This window comes from Culex pipiens, chromosome 1 (assembly GCF_016801865.2).
Source record: "Culex pipiens pallens isolate TS chromosome 1, TS_CPP_V2, whole genome shotgun sequence".
NCBI lineage: Eukaryota > Metazoa > Arthropoda > Insecta > Diptera > Culicidae > Culex > Culex pipiens.
In genome coordinates, this window is record NC_068937.1 from 3523379 (window position 1) to 3544599 (window position 21221).

Consider the following 21221-nt stretch of genomic DNA (forward strand, 5'->3'; position numbering starts at 1 on the left):
TGATATTTTCTCATCTCGTAGTAAAAAAATATTAGCAGGATTTCAAAATCACGCCTCAAATTTTTGAACTAATTACTTGAAAAATATAAAATAAACTCTTTTTTCAACAGTAAAAATTACATAGGATTTCCACTATTTTTTTCAATGTTCGTCGAGGGACTTCCAATAATATGATTGAATGAAATAGTATTGTGCATTTTTTTGTGATTTTTTTCTTGATGATAAACAACTAATTGCTGTTGTTTTTTTTACAAACCACATTATAAGCAATAATTTTTCTAGTGATGATGGCTAGAAAAATATTGAACCGATTTTCAGTGAAAAAAAAACATTTTGTTTTATTCACTGATCTAAAGTATTTTCAAAAAATTCGAATCTAAATCTAACTTGAATGATGAAATATGATGAATGATAAAATATGATGCAAATATGTTTTAAAAAAATATTGAAATTTTTTGAACTCATAAAATAAAGAAAATGTCAGAATGATGATCAGATACTGTTTGTTTTAGGAATATTTAAATTTAAAAATATACAAAGAGCATGAAAGAATGAGAGGAAAACCTTCGTTTAAAAACATGTTTTTTATCGAAGTATTTAGAAATTTGTCAAAAGTTATACAAGTATACCATACTCGAAAGGAATGGAAAAACTGTAAAAATTATCCAGTCAAATTTCTTGCCATCTCACAACTAATCATATTCACAATCCATTAAATTATATGGACCCATAATTGAGTAAAAAAAGGTGCAGGTGGTTATGTTCTACATGACCAATATGACAAAGAACTTTGTACAAAACTCCTAAAAAATATTCTATTTTATTTTATATTTTGAAAACATTGCCTATGTATTTAATCCTAAATAATTTATTCCTATAAAATGTTCTCAATCTTTGGCACCTCTGTGGAAATAAATTGCCAAAACAAGTATGGTTCGGAAAATGTCCAATCAAAATGGTAATTTTCATGTCCAGTATCAAAAACCATGAATTTTGGTACCCATATTGCCCCAAGTCGAATAGCTCGATTAATGTCCCCCCGGTAGAACCTTCCCGAGGGCACTGGCCACTCCGGGTGTGGCCAATCCAGTCAAAATGGCCATTTTCATTACCAGTTTCAAAAACCATGAATTTTGATACCCATATTGCCCCAAGTCGTATGGTACGATTAATGTCCCCCCGGTAGAACCTTCCCGAGGGCACTGGCCACTCCGGGTGTGGCCAATCCAGTCAAAATGCCCATTTCCATTACCAGTTTCAATAACCATGAATTTTGATACCCATATTGCCCCAAGTCGTATGGTTCGATTAATGTCCCCCCGGTAGAACCTTCCCGAGGGCACTGGCCACTCCGGGTGTGGCCAATCCAGTCAAAATGGCCATTTTCATTACCAGTTTAAAAAACCATGAATTTTGATACCCATATTGCCCCAAGTCGTATGGTACGATTAATGTCCCCCCGGTAGAACCTTCCCGAGGGCACTGGCCACTCCGGGTGTGGCCAATCCAGTCAAAATGCCCATTTCCATTACCAGTTTCAATAACCATGAATTTTGATACCCATATTGCCCCAAGTCGTATGGTTCGATTAATGTCCCCCCGGTAGAACCTTCCCGAGGGCACTGGCCACTCCGGGTGTGGCCAATCCAGTCAAAATGCCCATTTCCATTACCAGTTTAAAAAACCATGAATTTTGATACCCATATTGCCCCAAGTCGTATGGTACGATTAATGTCCCCCCGGTAGAACCTTCCCGAGGGCACTGGCCACTCCGGGTGTGGCCAATATCCTATAAATGTGGTCCCAAGCCCATTGCCCCAAATCATTCTGGTCCGGTGACCGTCCTTACAATCTTCATATGAACAGAATTCCTCCCAATTTAGTGCACAAACTGTGTCTTTCAATGTGTGCGTGTGTGTGTGTGAGCAATAAAATTACCACCGTGGATCCGCTTTTGTCGAAACCTCGTAAGGTACTGAATTTTTCTGAGGCTATCTGTTAGCTTAAATAGTTCGCATGAAATGTGGCAACAGTGGTGCAACATTCTCGCGTGACAGTTCCACGTAAACAGGAGAGGAGGCAAAATTTGCACCATGTTGCCACATTTCATGCGAACTATTTAAGCTAACAGATAGCCTCAGAAAAATTCAGTACCTTACGAGGTTTCGACAAAAGCGGATCCACGGTGGTAATTTTATTGCTCACACACACACACGCACACATTGAAAGACACAGTTTGTGCACTAAATTGGGAGGAATTCTGTTCATATGAAGATTGTAAGGACGGTCACCGGACCAGAATGATTTGGGGCAATGGGCTTGGGACCACATTTATAGGATATTGGCCACACCCGGAGTGGCCAGTGCCCTCGGGAAGGTTCTACCGGGGGGACATTAATCGAACTATTCGACTTGGGGCAATATGGGTATCAAAATTCATGGTTTTTTAAACTGGTAATGAAAATGGCCATTTTGACCGGATTGGCCACACCCGCAGTGGCCATTACCCTGAGGGAAGGTTCTACCGGGAGGACATTTACGGAACCATACAAATTTGGGCAATATGGGTATCAAAATTCATGGTTTTTGAAACTGGTAATGAAAATGGCCATTTTGACTGGATTGGCCACACCCGGAGTGGCCAGTGCCCTGGGGAAGGTTCTACCGGGGGGACATTATTCGAACCATACGACTTGGGCCAATATGGGTATCAAAATTCATGTTTTTTGAAACTGGTAATGAAAATGGCCATTTTGACTGGATTGGCCACACCCGGAGTGGCCAGTGCCCTCGGGAAGGTTCTACCGGGGGGACATTAATCGTACCATACGACTTGGGGCAATATGGGTATCAAAATTCATGGTTTTTTAAACTGGTAATGAAAATGGCCATTTTGACTGGATTGGCCACACCCGGAGTGGCCAGTGCCCTCGGGAAGGTTCTACCGGGGGGACATTAATCGAACCATACGACTTGGGGCAATATGGGTATCAAAATTCATGGTTTTTGAAACTAGTAATGAAAATGGCCATTTTGACTGGATTGGCCACACCCGGAGTGGCCAGTGCCCTCGGGAAGGTTCTACCGGGGGGACATTAATCGAACCATACGACTTGGGGCAATATGGGTATCAAAATTCATGGTTATTGAAACTGGTAATGGAAATGGGCATTTTGACTGGATTGGCCACACCCGGAGTGGCCAGTGCCCTCGGGAAGGTTCTACCGGGGGGACATTAATCGAACCATACGACTTGGGGCAATATGGGTATCAAAATTCATGGTTATTGAAACTGGTAATGGAAATGGGCATTTTGACTGGATTGGCCACACCCGGAGTGGCCAGTGCCCTCGAGAAGGTTCTACCGGGGGGACATTAATCGAACCATACGACATGGGGCAATATGGGTATCAAAATTCATGGTTTTTTAAACTGGTAATGAAAATGGCCATTTTGACCGGATTGGCCACACCCGCAGTGGCCATTACCCTGAGGGAAGGTTCTACCGGGAGGACATTTACGGAACCATACAAATTTGGGCAATATGGGTATCAAAATTCATGGTTTTTGAAACTGGTAATGAAAATGGCCATTTTGACTGGATTGGCCACACCCGGAGTGGCCAGTGCCCTCGGGAAGGTTCTACCGGGGGGACATTATTCGAACCATACGACTTGGGCCAATATGGGTATCAAAATTCATGGTTTTTGAAACTGGTAATGAAAATGGCCATTTTGACCGGATTGGCCACACCCGCAGTGGCCATTACCCTGAGGGAAGGTTCTACCGGGAGGACATTTACGGAACCATACAAATTTGGGCAATATGGGTATCAAAATTCATGGTTTTTGAAACTGGTAATGAAAATGGCCATTTTGACTGGATTGGCCACACCCGGAGTGGCCAGTGCCCTCGGGAAGGTTCTACCGGGGGGACATTATTCGAACCATACGACTTGGGCCAATATGGGTATCAAAATTCATGGTTTTTGAAACTGGTAATGAAAATGGCCATTTTGACTGGATTGGCCTCACCCGGAGTGGCCAGTGCCCTCGGGAAGGTTCTACCGGGGGGACATTAATCGTACCATACGACTTGGGGCAATATGGGTATCAAAATTCATGGTTTTTTAAACTGGTAATGAAAATGGCCATTTTGACTGGATTGGCCACACCCGGAGTGGCCAGTGCCCTCGGGAAGGTTCTACCGGGGGGACATTAATCGAACCATACGACTTGGGGCAATATAGGTATCAAAATTCATGGTTTTTGAAACTGGTAATGAAAATGGCCATTTTGACTGGATTGGCCACACCCGAAGTGGCCAGTGCCCTCGGGAAGGTTCTACCGGGGGGACATTTGAATGGCCACTCTTGGAATACTGTAGTATCGTCTGGAATCCATACTATGCCGTACACCAAGCACGTATTGAATCTGTCCAAAAACAATTCTTACTGTACGCACTACGTAAACTTAACTGGACTGCATTTCCTCTCCCATCGTATGAAGCACGCTGCATGCTCATAAACATACAATCATTACAAGAACGTCATAAATTTGCCATGCTCTCTTTCATCAACGACATTATTTCTCAACGCATACAGTCAGCAGCATTATTTTCAGTAATACGCAATAGTATTCATGAACCAAGCCGTACTCTTAGACATTCACCACTTTTTAGAATAACTGCATACACGACAAATTATTTAAAAAATTCGCCATTAAATCAAATGATGCGCTTTTATAATGAAAATTCACAGTACATACATTTCGACATGTCTAAACCGGAACTACGAAAAAATCTGTACAATAGAAATAATATCTAGTATGTAAGCAAATTGTAAGTAGTCTACATAAGCTTGACGAATAAACAATAAAAATCCTAATCGAACCATACGACTTGGGGCAATATGGGTATCAAAATTCATGGTTTTTGAAACTGGTAATGAAAATGACAATTTTGACCGGATTGGCCACACCCGGATTGGCCACACCCGTAGTGGCCAAACCATGAATTTTGATACCCATATTGCCCTAAGTCGTATGGTTCGATTAATGTCCCCCCGGTAGAACCTTCTCGAGGGCACTGGCCACTCCGGGTGTGGCCAATCCGGTCAAAATGGCCGTTTTCATTACCGGTTTCAAAAACCATGAATTTTGATACCCATATTGCCCCAAGTCGTATGGTTCGATTAATGTCCCCCGGTAGAACCTTCCCGAGGGCACTGGCCACTCCGGGTGTGGCCAATCCAGTCAAAATGGCCATTTTCATTACCAGTTTCAAAAACCATGAATTTTGATACCTATATTGCCCCAAGTCGTATGGTTCGATTAATGTCCCCCGGTAGAACCTTCCCGAGGGCACTGGCCACTCCGGGTGTGGCCAATTCTGCCAAAATGGCCATTTGCATCACCAGTATCAAAAACCATGAATTTTGATACGCATATTGCCCCAAGTCGTATGGTTCCGTAAATGTCCTCCCGGTAGAACCTTCCCTCAGGGCACTGGCCACTCCGGGTGTGGCCAATTCTGCCAAAATGGCCATTTTCATCACCAGTATCAAAAACCATGAATTTTGATACGCATATTGCCCCAAGACGTATGGTTCCGTAAATGTTCTCCCGGCAGAACCTTCCCTCAGGGCAATGGCCACTCCGGGTGTGGTCAATCCTGCCAAAATGGCCATTTTCATTACCAGTATCAAAAACCATGAATTTTGATACCCATATTGCCCCAAGTCGTATGGTTCGATTAATGTCCTCCCGGTAGAACCTTCCCTCAGGGCAATGGCCACTCCGGGTGTGGCCAATCCTGCCAAAATGGCCATTTTCATCACCAGTATCAAAAACCATGAATTTTGATACGCATATTGCCCCAAGTCGTATGGTTCCGTAAATGTCCTCCCGGTAGAACCTTCCCTCAGGGCACTGGCCGCTCCGGGTGTGGCCAATTCTGCCAAAATGGCCATTTTCATCACCAGTATCAAAAACCATGAATTTTGATACCCATATTGCCCAAATTTGTATGGTTCCGTAAATGTCCTCCCGGTAGAACCTTCCCTCAGGGCAATGGCCACTCCGGGTGTGACCAATCCTGCCAAAATGGTCATTTTCATTACCAGTATCAAAAACCATGAATTTTGATACGCATATTGCCCCAAGTCGTATGGTTCCGTAAATGTCCTCCCGGTAGAACCTTCCCTCAGGGCAATGGCCACTCCGGGTGTGGTCAATCCTGCCAAAATGGCCATTTTCATTACCAGTATCAAAAACCATGAATTTTGATACCCATATTGCCCCAAGTCGTATGGTTCCGTAAATGTCCTCCCGGTAGAACCTTCCCTCAGGGCAATGGCCACTCCGGGTGTGGTCAATCCTGCCAAAATGGCCATTTTCATTACCAGTATCAAAAACCATGAATTTTGATACGCATATTGCCCCAAGACGTATGGTTCTGTAAATGTTCTCCCGGTAGAACCTTCCCTCAGGGCAATGGCCACTCCGGGTGTGGTCAATCCTGCCAAAATGGCCATTTTCATTACCAGTATCAAAAACCATGAATTTTGATACGCATATTGCCCCAAGACGTATGGTTCCGTAAATGTTCTCCCGGTAGAACCTTCCCTCAGGGCACTGGCCGCTCCGGGTGTGGCCAATTCTGCCAAAATGGCCATTTTCATCACCAGTATCAAAAACCATGAATTTTGATACCCATATTGCCCAAATTTGTATGGTTCCGTAAATGTCCTCCCGGTAGAACCTTCCCTCAGGGCACTGGCCGCTCCGGGTGTGGCCAATTCTGCCAAAATGGCCATTTTCATCACCAGTATCAAAAACCATGAATTTTGATACCCATATTGCCCAAATTTGTATGGTTCCGTAAATGTCCTCCCGGTAGAACCTTCCCTCAGGGCAATGGCCACTCCGGGTGTGGTCAATCCTGCCAATATGGCCATTTTCATTACCAGTATCAAAAACCATGAATTTTGATACCCATATTGCCCCAAGTCGTATGGTTCGATTAATGTCCTCCCGGTAGAACCTTCCCTCAGGGCAATGGCCACTCCGGGTGTGGCCAATCCTGCCAAAATGGCCATTTTCATCACCAGTATCAAAAACCATGAATTTTGATACGCATATTGCCCCAAGTCGTATGGTTCCGTAAATGTCCTCCCGGTAGAACCTTCCCTCAGGGCACTGGCCGCTCCGGGTGTGGCCAATTCTGCCAAAATGGCCATTTTAATCACCAGTATCAAAAACCATGAATTTTGATACCCATATTGCCCAAATTTGTATGGTTCCGTAAATGTCCTCCCGGTAGAACCTTCCCTCAGGGCAATGGCCACTCCGGGTGTGGCCAATCCTGCCAAAATGGTCATTTTCATTACCAGTATCAAAAACCATGAATTTTGATACCCATATTGCCCCAAGTCGTATGGTTCGATTAATGTCCTCCCGGTAGAACCTTCCCTCAGGGCAATGGCCACTCCGGGTGTGGCCAATCCTGCCAAAATGGCCATTTTCATCACCAGTATCAAAAACCATGAATTTTGATACGCATATTGCCCCAAGTCGTATGGTTCCGTAAATGTCCTCCCGGTAGAACCTTCCCTCAGGGCACTGGCCTCTCCGGGTGTGGCCAATTCTGCCAAAATGGCCATTTTAATCACCAGTATCAAAAACCATGAATTTTGATACCCATATTGCCCAAATTTGTATGGTTCCGTAAATGTCCTCCCGGTAGAACCTTCCCTCAGGGCACTGGCCACACCGGGTGTGGCCGATATCCTACCAAATTGTTCCCAATAATTTCGGTATTCCGGTGACCGTTCTGGCTACCGTCAATAACTTCTTGGACCTCCTCTCAAGTTCGTGCACCACCTGCGTGTGTGTGTGTGAGCAATAAAATTCCCAACGTAAGGTCCGTCTTTGATGAAAGTCTGATGGACACTAAATCCTCCAGAGGCTAACTTTTAGCTTAAATAGTTTTCACGGCATCTACGCAACAGAAACAGAATGTCACGCCGAGGGCTTGCGACGGTAACGCTACATTTTCGAAAAATTTTGCATTGACACCGCAGATAGAGCTTTAAGACAAAGTCCTTTGTCAAAAAACGACAACACACTTAGCAGATTTGCCGAGCTGATTTACTTTATCACAAAAACAACAAGATTATCATATCAAAGTGATTACCTTGCGCGCCTGAAACACAACAAACAAATCCATCGAATGCCGTTCGAATGTTTATTCATGACAGCTCCCGGTCCCACGCCAATGTACTGAACTTCCCCGATGGAAGGAGAGATCAAATTTTCCGCCAAAAATAGATCGCCCCAAGGGTGATGATTCAGAAGTTCGGAAGGGTGAACACTTGGTACAGTGTCACTCAAGTGCCAGGCGTCTCCATTTGAAGAAAACAAATTATGGAAGTCAATTTTTGATGATGGATTTTAAAAATTTCAATTTGAACACAATTAATGTGTTATTTTTTGATTTTCCAAAAATAGAATAAAAAACGTTTTCAAAATCAACAGAGATAAGAATGTTTTTTTTTTTTGGAAAAACAATCCTAGTAGGAAAATTTTCCGTTACAGCACTAATGTCAGAGTGTCACTTTGAGCACATGTGCGCGAGCTCGCTCGCGCCAAAAACCTGGCCCAAAGTTTGGATTAGGAGAGATATGGATCGCGCGCGCAAATCGAGGAGGATTATTTCGCACTTTGAAGATGATTTATTAGTCTCGATGAGTGGTGGAGAAACGGTGGGAAGTGTGAGCTGGTTGAGAAGGACAAACATTGATTGATCTTCCCGTAATTTGGTCTCAATTAGAAAGCTGAGCGCCAAATGAACTCAATTACAGAAAGTGTCCGGGACGGAACTTTCCGCTGCACCTCTCGGAAAAAAGTAGCTAATCTTTCCGTGAAGAGGCAGCCCCAGCTGATTGACAAGTTTGGTGGAGGGATTTTCTGTGGTTGAAGGGAAAGTGTGAGCCTTGTGCGAGTGAGTGGGTGAGAGTGAGACCATTATTAGCTTGTTGTTGTTTGCCTTTGGCACCATATTCTTGCGCCAAACTTTTCCCCAGATTAATGGATCAGTGTGGTGCCAGATGAGCTGTAATGAGGGTGACAACGAGAAAGTGCGAGCAAGACACAGGTGTTCTTTGTGGAAAAGGGACGACTTGAAATGGATTTTGTGTTAGCACGGTGTGTTTACTTAAGAAATTTTAAAATTGCTGTTGTCAAATATTTTTTGAAAAAATGACAAAATTGACAAAATTGACAAAATTGACAAAATTGACAAAATTGACAAAATTGACAAAATTGACAAAATTGACAAAATTGACAAAATTGACAAAATTGACAAAATTGACAAAATTGACAAAATTGACAAAATTGACAAAATTGACAAAATTGACAAAATTGACAAAATTGGCAAAATTGGCAAAATTGGCAAAATTGACAAAATTGACAAAATTGACAAAATTGACAAAATTGACAAAATTGACAAAATTGACAAAATTGACAAAATTGACAAAATTGACAAAATTGACAAAATTGACAAAATTGACAAAATTGACAAAATTGACAAAATTGACAAAATTGACAAAATTGACAAAATTGACAAAATTGACAAAATTGACAAAATTGACAAAATTGACAAAATTGACAAAATTGACAAAATTGACAAAATTGACAAAATTGACAAAATTGACAAAATTGACAAAATTGACAAAATTGACAAAATTGACAAAATTGACAAAATTGACAAAATTGACAAAATTGACAAAATTGACAAAATTGACAAAATTGTCAAAATTGACAAAATTGACAAAATTGACAAAATTGACAAAATTGACAAAATTTACAAAATTTACAAAATTTACAAAATTGACAAAATTGACAAAATTGACAAAATTGACAAAATTGACAAAATTGACAAAATTGACAAAATTGACAAAATTGACAAAATTGACAAAATTGACAAAATTGACAAAATTGACAAAATTGACAAAATTGACAAAATTGACAAAATTGACAAAATTGACAAAATTGACAAAATTGACAAAATTGACAAAATTGACAAAATTGACAAAATTGACAAAATTGACAAAATTGACAAAATTGACAAAATTGACAAAATTGACAAAATTGCCAAATTGACAAAATTGACAAAATTGACAAAATTGACAAAATTGACAAAATTGACAAAATTGACAAAATTGACAAAATTGACAAAATTGACAAAATTGACAAAATTTACAAAATTTACAAAATTGACAAAATTGACAAAATTGACAAAATTGACAAAATTGACAAAATTGACAAAATTGACAAAATTGACAAAATTGACAAAATTGACAAAATTGACAAAATTGACAAAATTGACAAAATTGACAAAATTGACAAAATTGACAAAATTGACAAAATTGACAAAATTTACAAAATTTACAAAATTTACAAAATTTACAAAATTTACAAAATTTACAAAATTTACAAAATTTACAAAATTTACAAAATTTACAAAATTTACAAAATTTACAAAATTTACAAAATTTACAAAATTTACAAAATTGACAAAATTGACAAAATTTACAAAATTGACAAAATTGACAAAATTTACAAAATTGACAAAATTGACAAAATTGACAAAATTACCAAATTGACAAAATTGACAAAATTGACAAAATTGACAAAATTGACAAAATTGACAAAATTGACAAAATTGACAAAATTGACAAAATTGACAAAATTGACAAAATTGACAAAATTGACAAAATTTACAAAATTTACAAAATTTACAAAATTGACAAAATTGACAAAATTGACAAAATTGACAAAATTGACAAAATTGACAAAATTGACAAAATTGACAAAATTGACAAAATTGACAAAATTGACAAAATTGACAAAATTGACAAAATTGACAAAATTGACAAAATTGACAAAATTTACAAAATTTACAAAATTTACAAAATTTACAAAATTTACAAAATTTACAAAATTTACAAAATTTACAAAATTTACAAAATTTACAAAATTGACAAAATTGACAAAATTGACAAAATTGACAAAATTGACAAAATTTACAAAATTGACAAAATTGACAAAATTGACAAAATTGACAAAATTGACAAAATTGACAAAATTGACAAAATTTACAAAATTGACAAAATTGACAAAATTGACAAAATTGACAAAATTGACAAAATTGACAAAATTGACAAAATTGACAAAATTGACAAAATTGACAAAATTGCCAAATTGACAAAATTGACAAAATTGACAAAATTGACAAAATTGACAAAATTGACAAAATTGACAAAATTGACAAAATTGACAAAATTGACAAAATTGACAAAATTGACAAAATTGACAAAATTGACAAAATTGACAAAATTGACAAAATTGACAAAATTGACAAAATTGACAAAATTGACAAAATTGACAAAATTGACAAAATTGACAAAATTGACAAAATTGACAAAATTGACAAAATTGACAAAATTGACAAAATTGACAAAATTGACAAAATTGACAAAATTGACAAAATTGACAAAATTGACAAAATTGACAAAATTGACAAAATTGACAAAATTGACAAAATTGACAAAATTGACAAAATTGACAAAATTGACAAAATTGACAAAATTGACAAAATTGACAAAATTGACAAAATTGACAAAATTGACAAAATTGACAAAATTGACAAAATTGACAAAATTGACAAAATTGACAAAATTGACAAAATTGACAAAATTGACAAAATTGACAAAATTGACAAAATTGACAAAATTGACAAAATTGACAAAATTGACAAAATTTACAAAATTTACAAAATTGACAAAATTGACAAAATTGACAAAATTGACAAAATTGACAAAATTGACAAAATTGACAAAATTGACAAAATTTACAAAATTGACAAAATTGACAAAATTGACAAAATTGACAAAATTGACAATATTGACAAAATTGACAAAATTGACAAAATTGACAAAATTGACAAAATTGACAAAATTGACAAAATTGACAAAATTGACAAAATTGACAAAATTGACAAAATTGACAAAATTGACAAAATTGACAAAATTGACAAAATTGACAAAATTGACAAAATTTACAAAATTTACAAAATTTACAAAATTTACAAAATTTACAAAATTTACAAAATTTACAAAATTTACAAAATTTACAAAATTTACAAAATTTACAAAATTTACAAAATTTACAAAATTTACAAAATTTACAAAATTGACAAAATTGACAAAATTGACAAAATTGACAAAATTGACAAAATTGACAAAATTGACAAAATTGACAAAATTGACAAAATTGACAAAATTGACAAAATTGACAAAATTGACAAAATTGACAAAATTGACAAAATTGACAAAATTGACAAAATTGACAAAATTGACAAAATTGACAAAATTGACAAAATTGACAAAATTGACAAAATTGACAAAATTGACAAAATTGACAAAATTGACAAAATTGACAAAATTGACAAAATTGACAAAATTGACAAAATTGACAAAATTGACAAAATTGACAAAATTGACAAAATTGACAAAATTGACAAAATTGACAAAATTGACAAAATTGACAAAATTGACAAAATTGACAAAATTGACAAAATTGACAAAATTGACAAAATTGACAAAATTGACAAAATTGACAAAATTGACAAAATTGACAAAATTGACAAAATTGACAAAATTGACAAAATTGACAAAATTGACAAAATTGACAAAATTGACAAAATTGACAAAATTGACAAAATTGACAAAATTGACAAAATTGACAAAATTGACAAAATTGACAAAATTGACAAAATTGACAAAATTGACAAAATTGCCAAATTGACAAAATTGACAAAATTGACAAAATTGACAAAATTGACAAAATTGACAAAATTGACAAAATTGACAAAATTGACAAAATTTACAAAATTTACAAAATTTACAAAATTGACAAAATTGACAAAATTGACAAAATTGACAAAATTGACAAAATTGACAAAATTGACAAAATTGACAAAATTGACAAAATTGACAAAATTGACAAAATTGACAAAATTGACAAAATTGACAAAATTGACAAAATTGACAAAATTGACAAAATTGACAAAATTGACAAAATTGACAAAATTGACAAAATTGACAAAATTGACAAAATTGACAAAATTGACAAAATTGACAAAATTGACAAAATTGACAAAATTGACAAAATTGACAAAATTGACAAAATTGACAAAATTGACAAAATTGACAAAATTGACAAAATTGACAAAATTGACAAAATTGACAAAATTGACAAAATTGACAAAATTGACAAAATTGACAAAATTGACAAAATTGACAAAATTGACAAAATTGACAAAATTGACAAAATTGACAAAATTGACAAAATTGACAAAATTGACAAAATTGACAAAATTGACAAAATTGACAAAATTGACAAAATTGACAAAATTGACAATATTGACAAAATTGACAAAATTGACAAAATTGACAAAATTGACAAAATTTACAAAATTGACAAAATTGACAAAATTGACAAAATTGACAAAATTGACAATATTGACAAAATTGACAAAATTGACAAAATTGACAAAATTGACAAAATTGACAAAATTGACAAAATTGACAAAATTGACAAAATTGACAAAATTGACAAAATTGACAAAATTGACAAAATTGACAAAATTGACAAAATTGACAAAATTTACAAAATTTACAAAATTTACAAAATTTACAAAATTTACAAAATTTACAAAATTTACAAAATTTACAAAATTTACAAAATTTACAAAATTTACAAAATTTACAAAATTTACAAAATTGACAAAATTGACAAAATTGACAAAATTGACAAAATTTACAAAATTGACAAAATTGACAAAATTTACAAAATTTACAAAATTTACAAAATTTACAAAATTTACAAAATTTACAAAATTTACAAAATTTACAAAATTTACAAAATTTACAAAATTGACAAAATTGCCAAATTGACAAAATTGATTAGAAATTTCCACCAGAAAACACACCGTGCCCGAGATAAAGCTGTAATGTTGTTACACATGCAACCTCCTTCTTCTTCTTCTTCTTCTTCTGTCTCCCTCTTCTCACTCACCTTGAAAGCTTGCCGAAACTTGTTGCTCATAATGTTGTACAGCAGCGGGTTGATACAGGTGGACATGTAGTACAGGATGCCCGAGATGTAGGTGGTGACGACAAACAGCTTCAGGATCAGCGGATCCGTCGGCTGGTGGTCCTTGTCGACGCCGTAGATGTACACGAGCCGCTGGGCGTGGAACGGCGCCCAGCAGATGAAGAACGCCACCACAACGGCCACTGGAAGAAGACCAAGAACATGGCGATAAGAACAAGAGCAAGACTAGCGAGTAAACGGTAAAAGCTTTTTATGACGAGCAAATTTTAATATGGTCTTTTATGGAATGTTTTCCAAAGAAGGAATTTAACACCTCCGCACAATTTGCCGCAAAAGTAAGTGGAAGGGGGTCGTCCGTGAATGGCGCAAATTCTCCGCCACTGACGCGGGTCAGACAGTATTGATATTCACCCCCACGTGCGTTCTTACAGCAATCAAAATCAATTATGATTTTAAGGTCGACGACATTTTCGCAGAAATTTGCCAAAAACCGTCACGATGTGGGGGCTATCAAAACTTTATACCTAAAACATCCCCTCTCCACTGAAAATTCGATTCGAGGGAGGGAGAGTAACATTTGATGACGTGGGAAATATCCACGGATGGTCGCCGTCGCCGCGTCTTTCGTCCTACGCGCCAATGCTTTGGTTAAGTTTGATTAACGTGGAAAATATTTTCCACCGAGTTGAGATAACATCACGAATGTGCTGGGCTGCAGCAGAGTTGCGTCCGTCATTCGTGATTCCAGCCAAGACAAACAAGCTGAGGAAAAGTTTGTGATCAGAATGAATTATGCTGGGGAGATAAGCGAGCTTTTGGAAGGAACAACAACCGGGAAAAAAATCTGAAAAAGTCGGGTTGTACTGTTAATGGCTCAAATGCAAAATTTACTCAGATTTAGCGGAAATGACTTCAGTTTTGTTGTTTTTCTTTTGGCTGCCGCAATTTTAAGCTTATACCAAATTATGATGTTTGGTTTTACGCTTAACCCATTCAAGCCTAAAGGGCAAAATATAGAAAAGTCGAATTCCAAACTACGCCTGTAAATTTCACTTAGTTCTCACAACAATCTTTCAATCATTATCTATTTTTTTATCAAGGTATTCCATCAGACTTAAAAAAATAAATTATAAATGCCATTTTAACAAGGTTTTTTTATTCTTTCTGTGTTGAGGAGGCCGAATTGAGCAAGTTTTGCTCTTTGAACAACTTAACTTTCCTTGATTTGTGTCTTTGTTTTATGAATGTTAGCAATTCAAAGAAAAAAAAATAAGTTTTAGTCTCTAGGCTCTGGGCAAGGTCAAGGGGGGAACCAAAACAATAACATTTTTTTCCAAATTTCAAGTATTTTTAAGGCGAAAAGTATTACAAAATGCTGCTAACACCAATACATTTCTGCTACTGAGCAATTCTCTACGAAATCGGTCTTTTTTCTTCAATTTTAATTTTTGTATTTTTTAATCCGACTGAAACTTTTTTGGTGCCTTCGGTATGCCCAAAGAAGCCATTTTGCATCATTTGTTTGTCCATATAATTTTCCAATACAAATTTGGCAGCTGTCCATTAGCGTGGCTCACGGATATATGAAAAAGACAAAAGTGTTCAATTTCGAACGCCTCGCCCGGAATTTTGTAGCAATATGGCCCTAGAACATAGCCTGAAATTTTGAGCGCATTAGATTAAGGTTTAGTACTTCCACCATTGGCCTGAAGTTAGTATGGAACTTCTAAAAATTTACTATAGGAAATTTTCACTTTTAACCTCTTCTTAGAGAAAATTTCCCAAAACCCAATCAAATTTTCCTTTTCTAAAGTTTCTTATAGGTTTTGATCCGGGGAACAACTTTGTAGAACATCGCAAAGCGCTAGGGATTGATCCCGAAAAGATACAGGATATTTTTTGGAGTTTGGAAAACAAATTTAACGTGCTCTAAAAATTTGCCTGTATCTTTCCGGGATTAATTCCTAGCGCTTTATGATGTTCTACAAAGTTGTTCCCCGGATCAAAACCTATAAGAAACCTCTATTTTGAGAAAAAATCATAGGACATAGGAAAACTTTCTCGAAGAAGAGTTAAAAAGTTGAAAATAAATAAATTAAATTTAATGGAATTTCTTAATAACTTCAGGTCAAAAGTGGAACTACTTATCATTAACCAAATGCGCACAAAATTTCAGGCTAGCTTCTGGGGCTATAATGCTACACAATTCCGGGCGAGGCGTTTGAAATTGAACACTTTTGTCTTTTTCATATATCCGTGAGCCACGCTACTGTCCATACAAAAATGATGTATGAAAATTCAAAAATCTGTATCTATTGAAGGAATTTTTTGATCGATTTGGTGTCTTCGGCAAAGTTGTAGGTATGGATACGGACTACACTGGAAAAAATGATACACGGTAAAAAAAAATTGGTGATTTTTTTATTTATCTTTTTATCACTAAAACTTGATTTGCAAAAAAAAACACTATTTTTGATTTTTTTTATTTTTTGATATGTTTTTGAGGACATAAAATGCCAACTTTTCAGAAATTTCCAGGTTGTGCAAAAAATCTTTGAGCGAGTTATGAATTTTTTTTTTCAACTTCATTTTTCGATGTAAAATCAAATTTGCAATCAAAAAGAACTTTAGTGAAATTTTGATAAAGTGCACCGTTTTCAAGTTAAATCCATATTTAGGTGACTTTTTTGAAAATAGTCGCAGTTTTTCATTTTTTAAATATAATGCATATGTTTGTCCACTTTTGGAAAAAATATTTTTGAAAAGCTGAGAAAATTCTCTATTTTGTGCTTCTTCGGACTTTGTTGATACGACCTTTAGTTGCTGAGATATTGCCATGCAAAGGTTTAAAAACATGAAAATTGATGTTTTCTGAGTCTCACCCAAACAGCCCACCATTTTTCAATGTCGATATCTCAGCAACTTATGGTCCGATTTTCAATGTTAAAATATGAAACATTTGTGAAATTTTCCGATCTTTTCGAAAACAATAATTTCATAAGTTTCAAAACAAGTCTAGCATTTCAAAAAGGCCAAACATTCAATATTTCTCCCTTTTAAAATGTTAGTCTTGGTTTAAAAATTTTGAAATTATTGTTTTCGAAGAGATCGAAAAATTTCACAAATGTTTCATATTTTAACATTGAAAATCGGACCATTAGTTGCTGAGATATCGACATTAAAAAATGGTGGGCTGTTTTGTTGAGACTTAGAAAACATCAATTTTCCTGTTTTTAAACCTTTGCATTGCAATATCTCAGCAACTAAAGGTCGTAACAACAAAGTCCAAAGAAGCAAAATATAGAGAATTTTCTCAGCTTTTCAAAAATATTTTTTTCAAAAGTGGACAAACATGTGCACTATATTAAAAAAATGAAAAAACTGCGACTATTTTCAAAAAAGGCACCTAAATATGGATTTAACTTGAAAACGGTCACTTTATCAAAATTTCACTTAAGTACTTTTTGATTGCAAATTTGATTTTACCGACCAATATTTCGATTTTTAGAAAAAAAACAGTATTGATTAAAAAAATTCATAACTCGCTCAAAGATTTTTTGCCCATTCTGGAAATTTCTGAAAAGTTGGCATTTTATGTCCTCTAAAACATATCAAAAAATAAAAAAAAATAAAAATAGTTTTTTTTGCAAATCAAGTTTTAGTGATTAAAAGTTAAATAAACAAATCACCAATTTTTTTTCACCGTGTATCTTTTTTTCCAGTGTAGTCCGTATCCATACCTACAACTTTGCCGAAGACACCAAATCGATCAAAAAATTCCTTCAAAAGATACAGATTTTTGAATTTTCAAACATCATTTTTGTATGGACAGCTGCCAAATTTGTATGGAAAAATATATGGACAAACAAATGATGCAAAATGGCTTCTTTGGGCATACCAAAGGCACCAAAAAAGTTTCAGTCGGATAAAAAAATACAAAAAAAATCGAATGACCGAAATCCTAGAGAACTGCTCTACAATAAAAATTTCCAAATATCATTTAATTTATTAAAAAAAATTCTACATTTCTACTTGCATAGTCAATTTGCGGTTTCAAAATAAAAAAAAATGTAAAAAGATTAAAACGTCTTTATTTGTTTGTAAATACATGAATTTGTATAAAAAAATGTATTCTGAATAGTTTACAATCCATTTTAAATGTTTTTTCAATAAAAAAATCAATTTTGGTAGTTTTTATGGAGGAGGGGGACTTGAACAATAAATAAAATTTTCAAAAGTCTAAAAATATAGTAAAAAATACTTTTTTCCACAGATTTAACAAAAAATTGGCAACACTGTTGACCGAATTTTGTCTAACCTGTAACTTTTTGTCAGCTAAAACATATCCAAATAAGAGTATCTATTTTCAAAAATTGTTGTTTTGAGCATTTTTTTGTGTAAAAAGTCGGATTAAAACAAAAATACCTTTTTTTCTGAGAAGTCGTAAGCAATACCTGCAACTTACCCGAAGACACCAAATCAATCAGAAGCTGCCAAAATTGTATGGAGACTTGTAAAGATGAACTTTCTAATCACTTCCAAATTTTGTTGGGGATTTTAAAATCAAGACTAACTTTTTAAAAGGGCTGAACTTTCAATATTACGCCCTTTTTAAAAATCGGTCTTGATTTCAAAAATGTGAAAATATGTTATTCGAATAGATTTCATGAATGATTTATTTTTTGACATTGAAAATCGTAGCACTTGTTTCTAAGATATTGGCATTTTAAAATTTAGTGCTGCTGTGCTTAGAAAACTTCAATTTTATTGTTTCTCTATATTTTAGTGGCTGACAACAAGAAGATAATCTTCAATGTTTCTTAGACGTATGCATAACTTTAAAATCAAGCCTGATTTTTGAAAAGGTCTACTCCAAGATAACTTTGCTCATCTCATATTTTAGACCAAATATTCAAAATTTTGAAATTATTTCTAATTATTATTGAAACAGTCAGAAAGATTCACAAATGTTTCATTTATTTACATTGAAAATGGAACAAATATTTTCAGAGATATCGTCAGTTAAAATATTCCAGACAAATCAGATAATGCCTCGAAAAACTCATTTTTATTGAATAAAATTCTTTGTGAGGCTGTATCTCAGAAACTATTTGTCCAATTTCGAAGTCTCAGAGAAAAAAATTGAAAGAGAAATTTTCTCAGCTTTTCAAAAATATTTTTCAAAGGTGGCTTTCTTTCATAAAATATATTTAAATAGTCCTAATTATGAATTACACCTTTGCCCAACACACCAAATCGATCAGAATATCCGATCTCTAGATATATTTAAGTACAAGCCCGCAAAATTGTATAGAGACTTGTGGAAAACTAATGATGCAAAATTGCTTCTTTTGCCATAGTGAACGGATGGACAAAGTCATCCGAATAAAATATACAAATTTTAAAATTTAAATTTAAATTTAAATAATTTGCGAAAATCTAGACTCGCTTTTTATTTTTCGTAGCATTTTGAAAGTAGGGTGGGAATGACGGGTAACTCTGATAAATTATTAACTTTTATAACAGAAAAAAATATCTTAAATAAAATGTCACCTTTCCACACTAAAAAAAAATCATGGCAATTTATTCATATTTTTGTTTGTATTTTTATATTTAGTCGGCATTTAAAACATAAATTAAAATCAAAAAGCATTTAAAAAGAAGCACACTTTGTTACTGTGTACAGTAACACCATAAACATGACTGAAGTTGTTGTTTCCTCTTGCCCCAGTTAAATATTTTTACTTCTAGGTATCATGAGATCAACCTGTCAAAAGCTATAAGCATTATCGTAAATTTGACCCTCTTTCTAGTTGCCACCTGTGCGTTACAACCTAAAAACAAATCTTAAAAAAAACGCCAACAAAATAAAAAAAAACCCTCTAAAAATAACTCACCCAACATCTTCAGCACCCGCCTCGTACCCTGGCTCGTGCCCTGCTGCCTCGCGTGCGGACAATTGTTGTTCCTCTTCTGGAGCGTCCCGTCGCGCTGCATCAGGGCCGACGAGCGCAACTTCAGCCCAATCAACGCGTACAGCACCGTAATCAGCGTCATCGGCGCGAAAAAGAACACAAACGTCGACAGCTCGAACGAGTGCTGGATGATGATCCGCTTCACGACGCACTGATCCACCCCACCCTGGTTGGTCACGCCAAACTGGAGCGCCTGTGGGATGGCGGACATGATGGCGATGATCCAGATCGCGAAGATGTACCGGATGGCGCGGGACAGCTTCGACATGGTGTGCGAGAGGAAGGGGTGGCAGATGGCCACGTACCGCTCCACGGTGAAGGCCGTGATCGTGAGGACCGTTGCGTTGGCCGAGGTCTCCGCGGCGATTCCACGGATCACGCAGAACAACTCGCCGAAGATGTACGGGTACTTGCTCCAGATGAAGTAGATCTCCTGCGGGACGCCCGATATCAGCAGCAGAAAGTCCGAAATGGCCAAGCTGAACAGGTAGTAATTTGTGGCCGTGTGCATTGACTTGTTTTTGGAGATCACAATGCAGGTGCTGATGTTCCCGACGATACCCGTTATGAAGATCAACAGGTACACGATCGTCACCGGAATGACCACGTACAGCGGATCTCGCTTCGGGCCGAAAAAGGCCGTCATGTTGTCCACCCCACCGATGTCCTCTAGATCGGCCAGATCGTGGACCGACGACCCGTTGGCGGTCGGTGCGAAATCCAGCATCGTGGTGCCGTTAATTATCACAGATTCTAGCGTGTGCGAGAGGTTTGTACTGATCATGGTTTATTTTGGGGGGATGGTTGAGTTATTCCTCGCAACCATTAACATCCACGTGGTATTGCTTCATGTTGTCGCGTCGCGAATGGTTCAAATGGTTGATTTGATTGGCACCTTTCGATTCGTTGGTATGGTTGGTGTTTATTTTAGGAGGTTTTTTGCTGCCTGGATCAGATCTGGTCAGATGATTCCATTTTAATTAGTTACGTTGGACACAAACTCTGTGAAATAAAGACGGGGGAAAACACCATTAGGCTTTAGGGGGTTTGAATTTGCAATTTTAATTCA

At 35.9% G+C, this 21221-nt stretch overlaps 1 protein-coding gene across 2 annotated transcripts in view; it reads right to left on the reverse strand.

Annotated features, from left to right (window-relative positions):
- LOC120432295 (pyrokinin-1 receptor) overlaps nucleotides 1-21221 on the reverse strand; it is a 52424-nt gene that overhangs the window by 15594 nt on the left and 15609 nt on the right. For both annotated transcript variants that reach the window (XM_039597482.2, XM_039597481.2), the window contains exons 2-3: nucleotides 20075-21154; nucleotides 14139-14359 (exon numbers count right to left, since the gene is read on the reverse strand). In XM_039597482.2, the coding sequence (XP_039453416.1) occupies nucleotides 14139-14359; nucleotides 20075-20936 (1083 nt within the window). In that variant the 5' untranslated portion in view covers nucleotides 20937-21154. The remainder of the gene's footprint in view (nucleotides 1-14138; nucleotides 14360-20074; nucleotides 21155-21221) is intronic.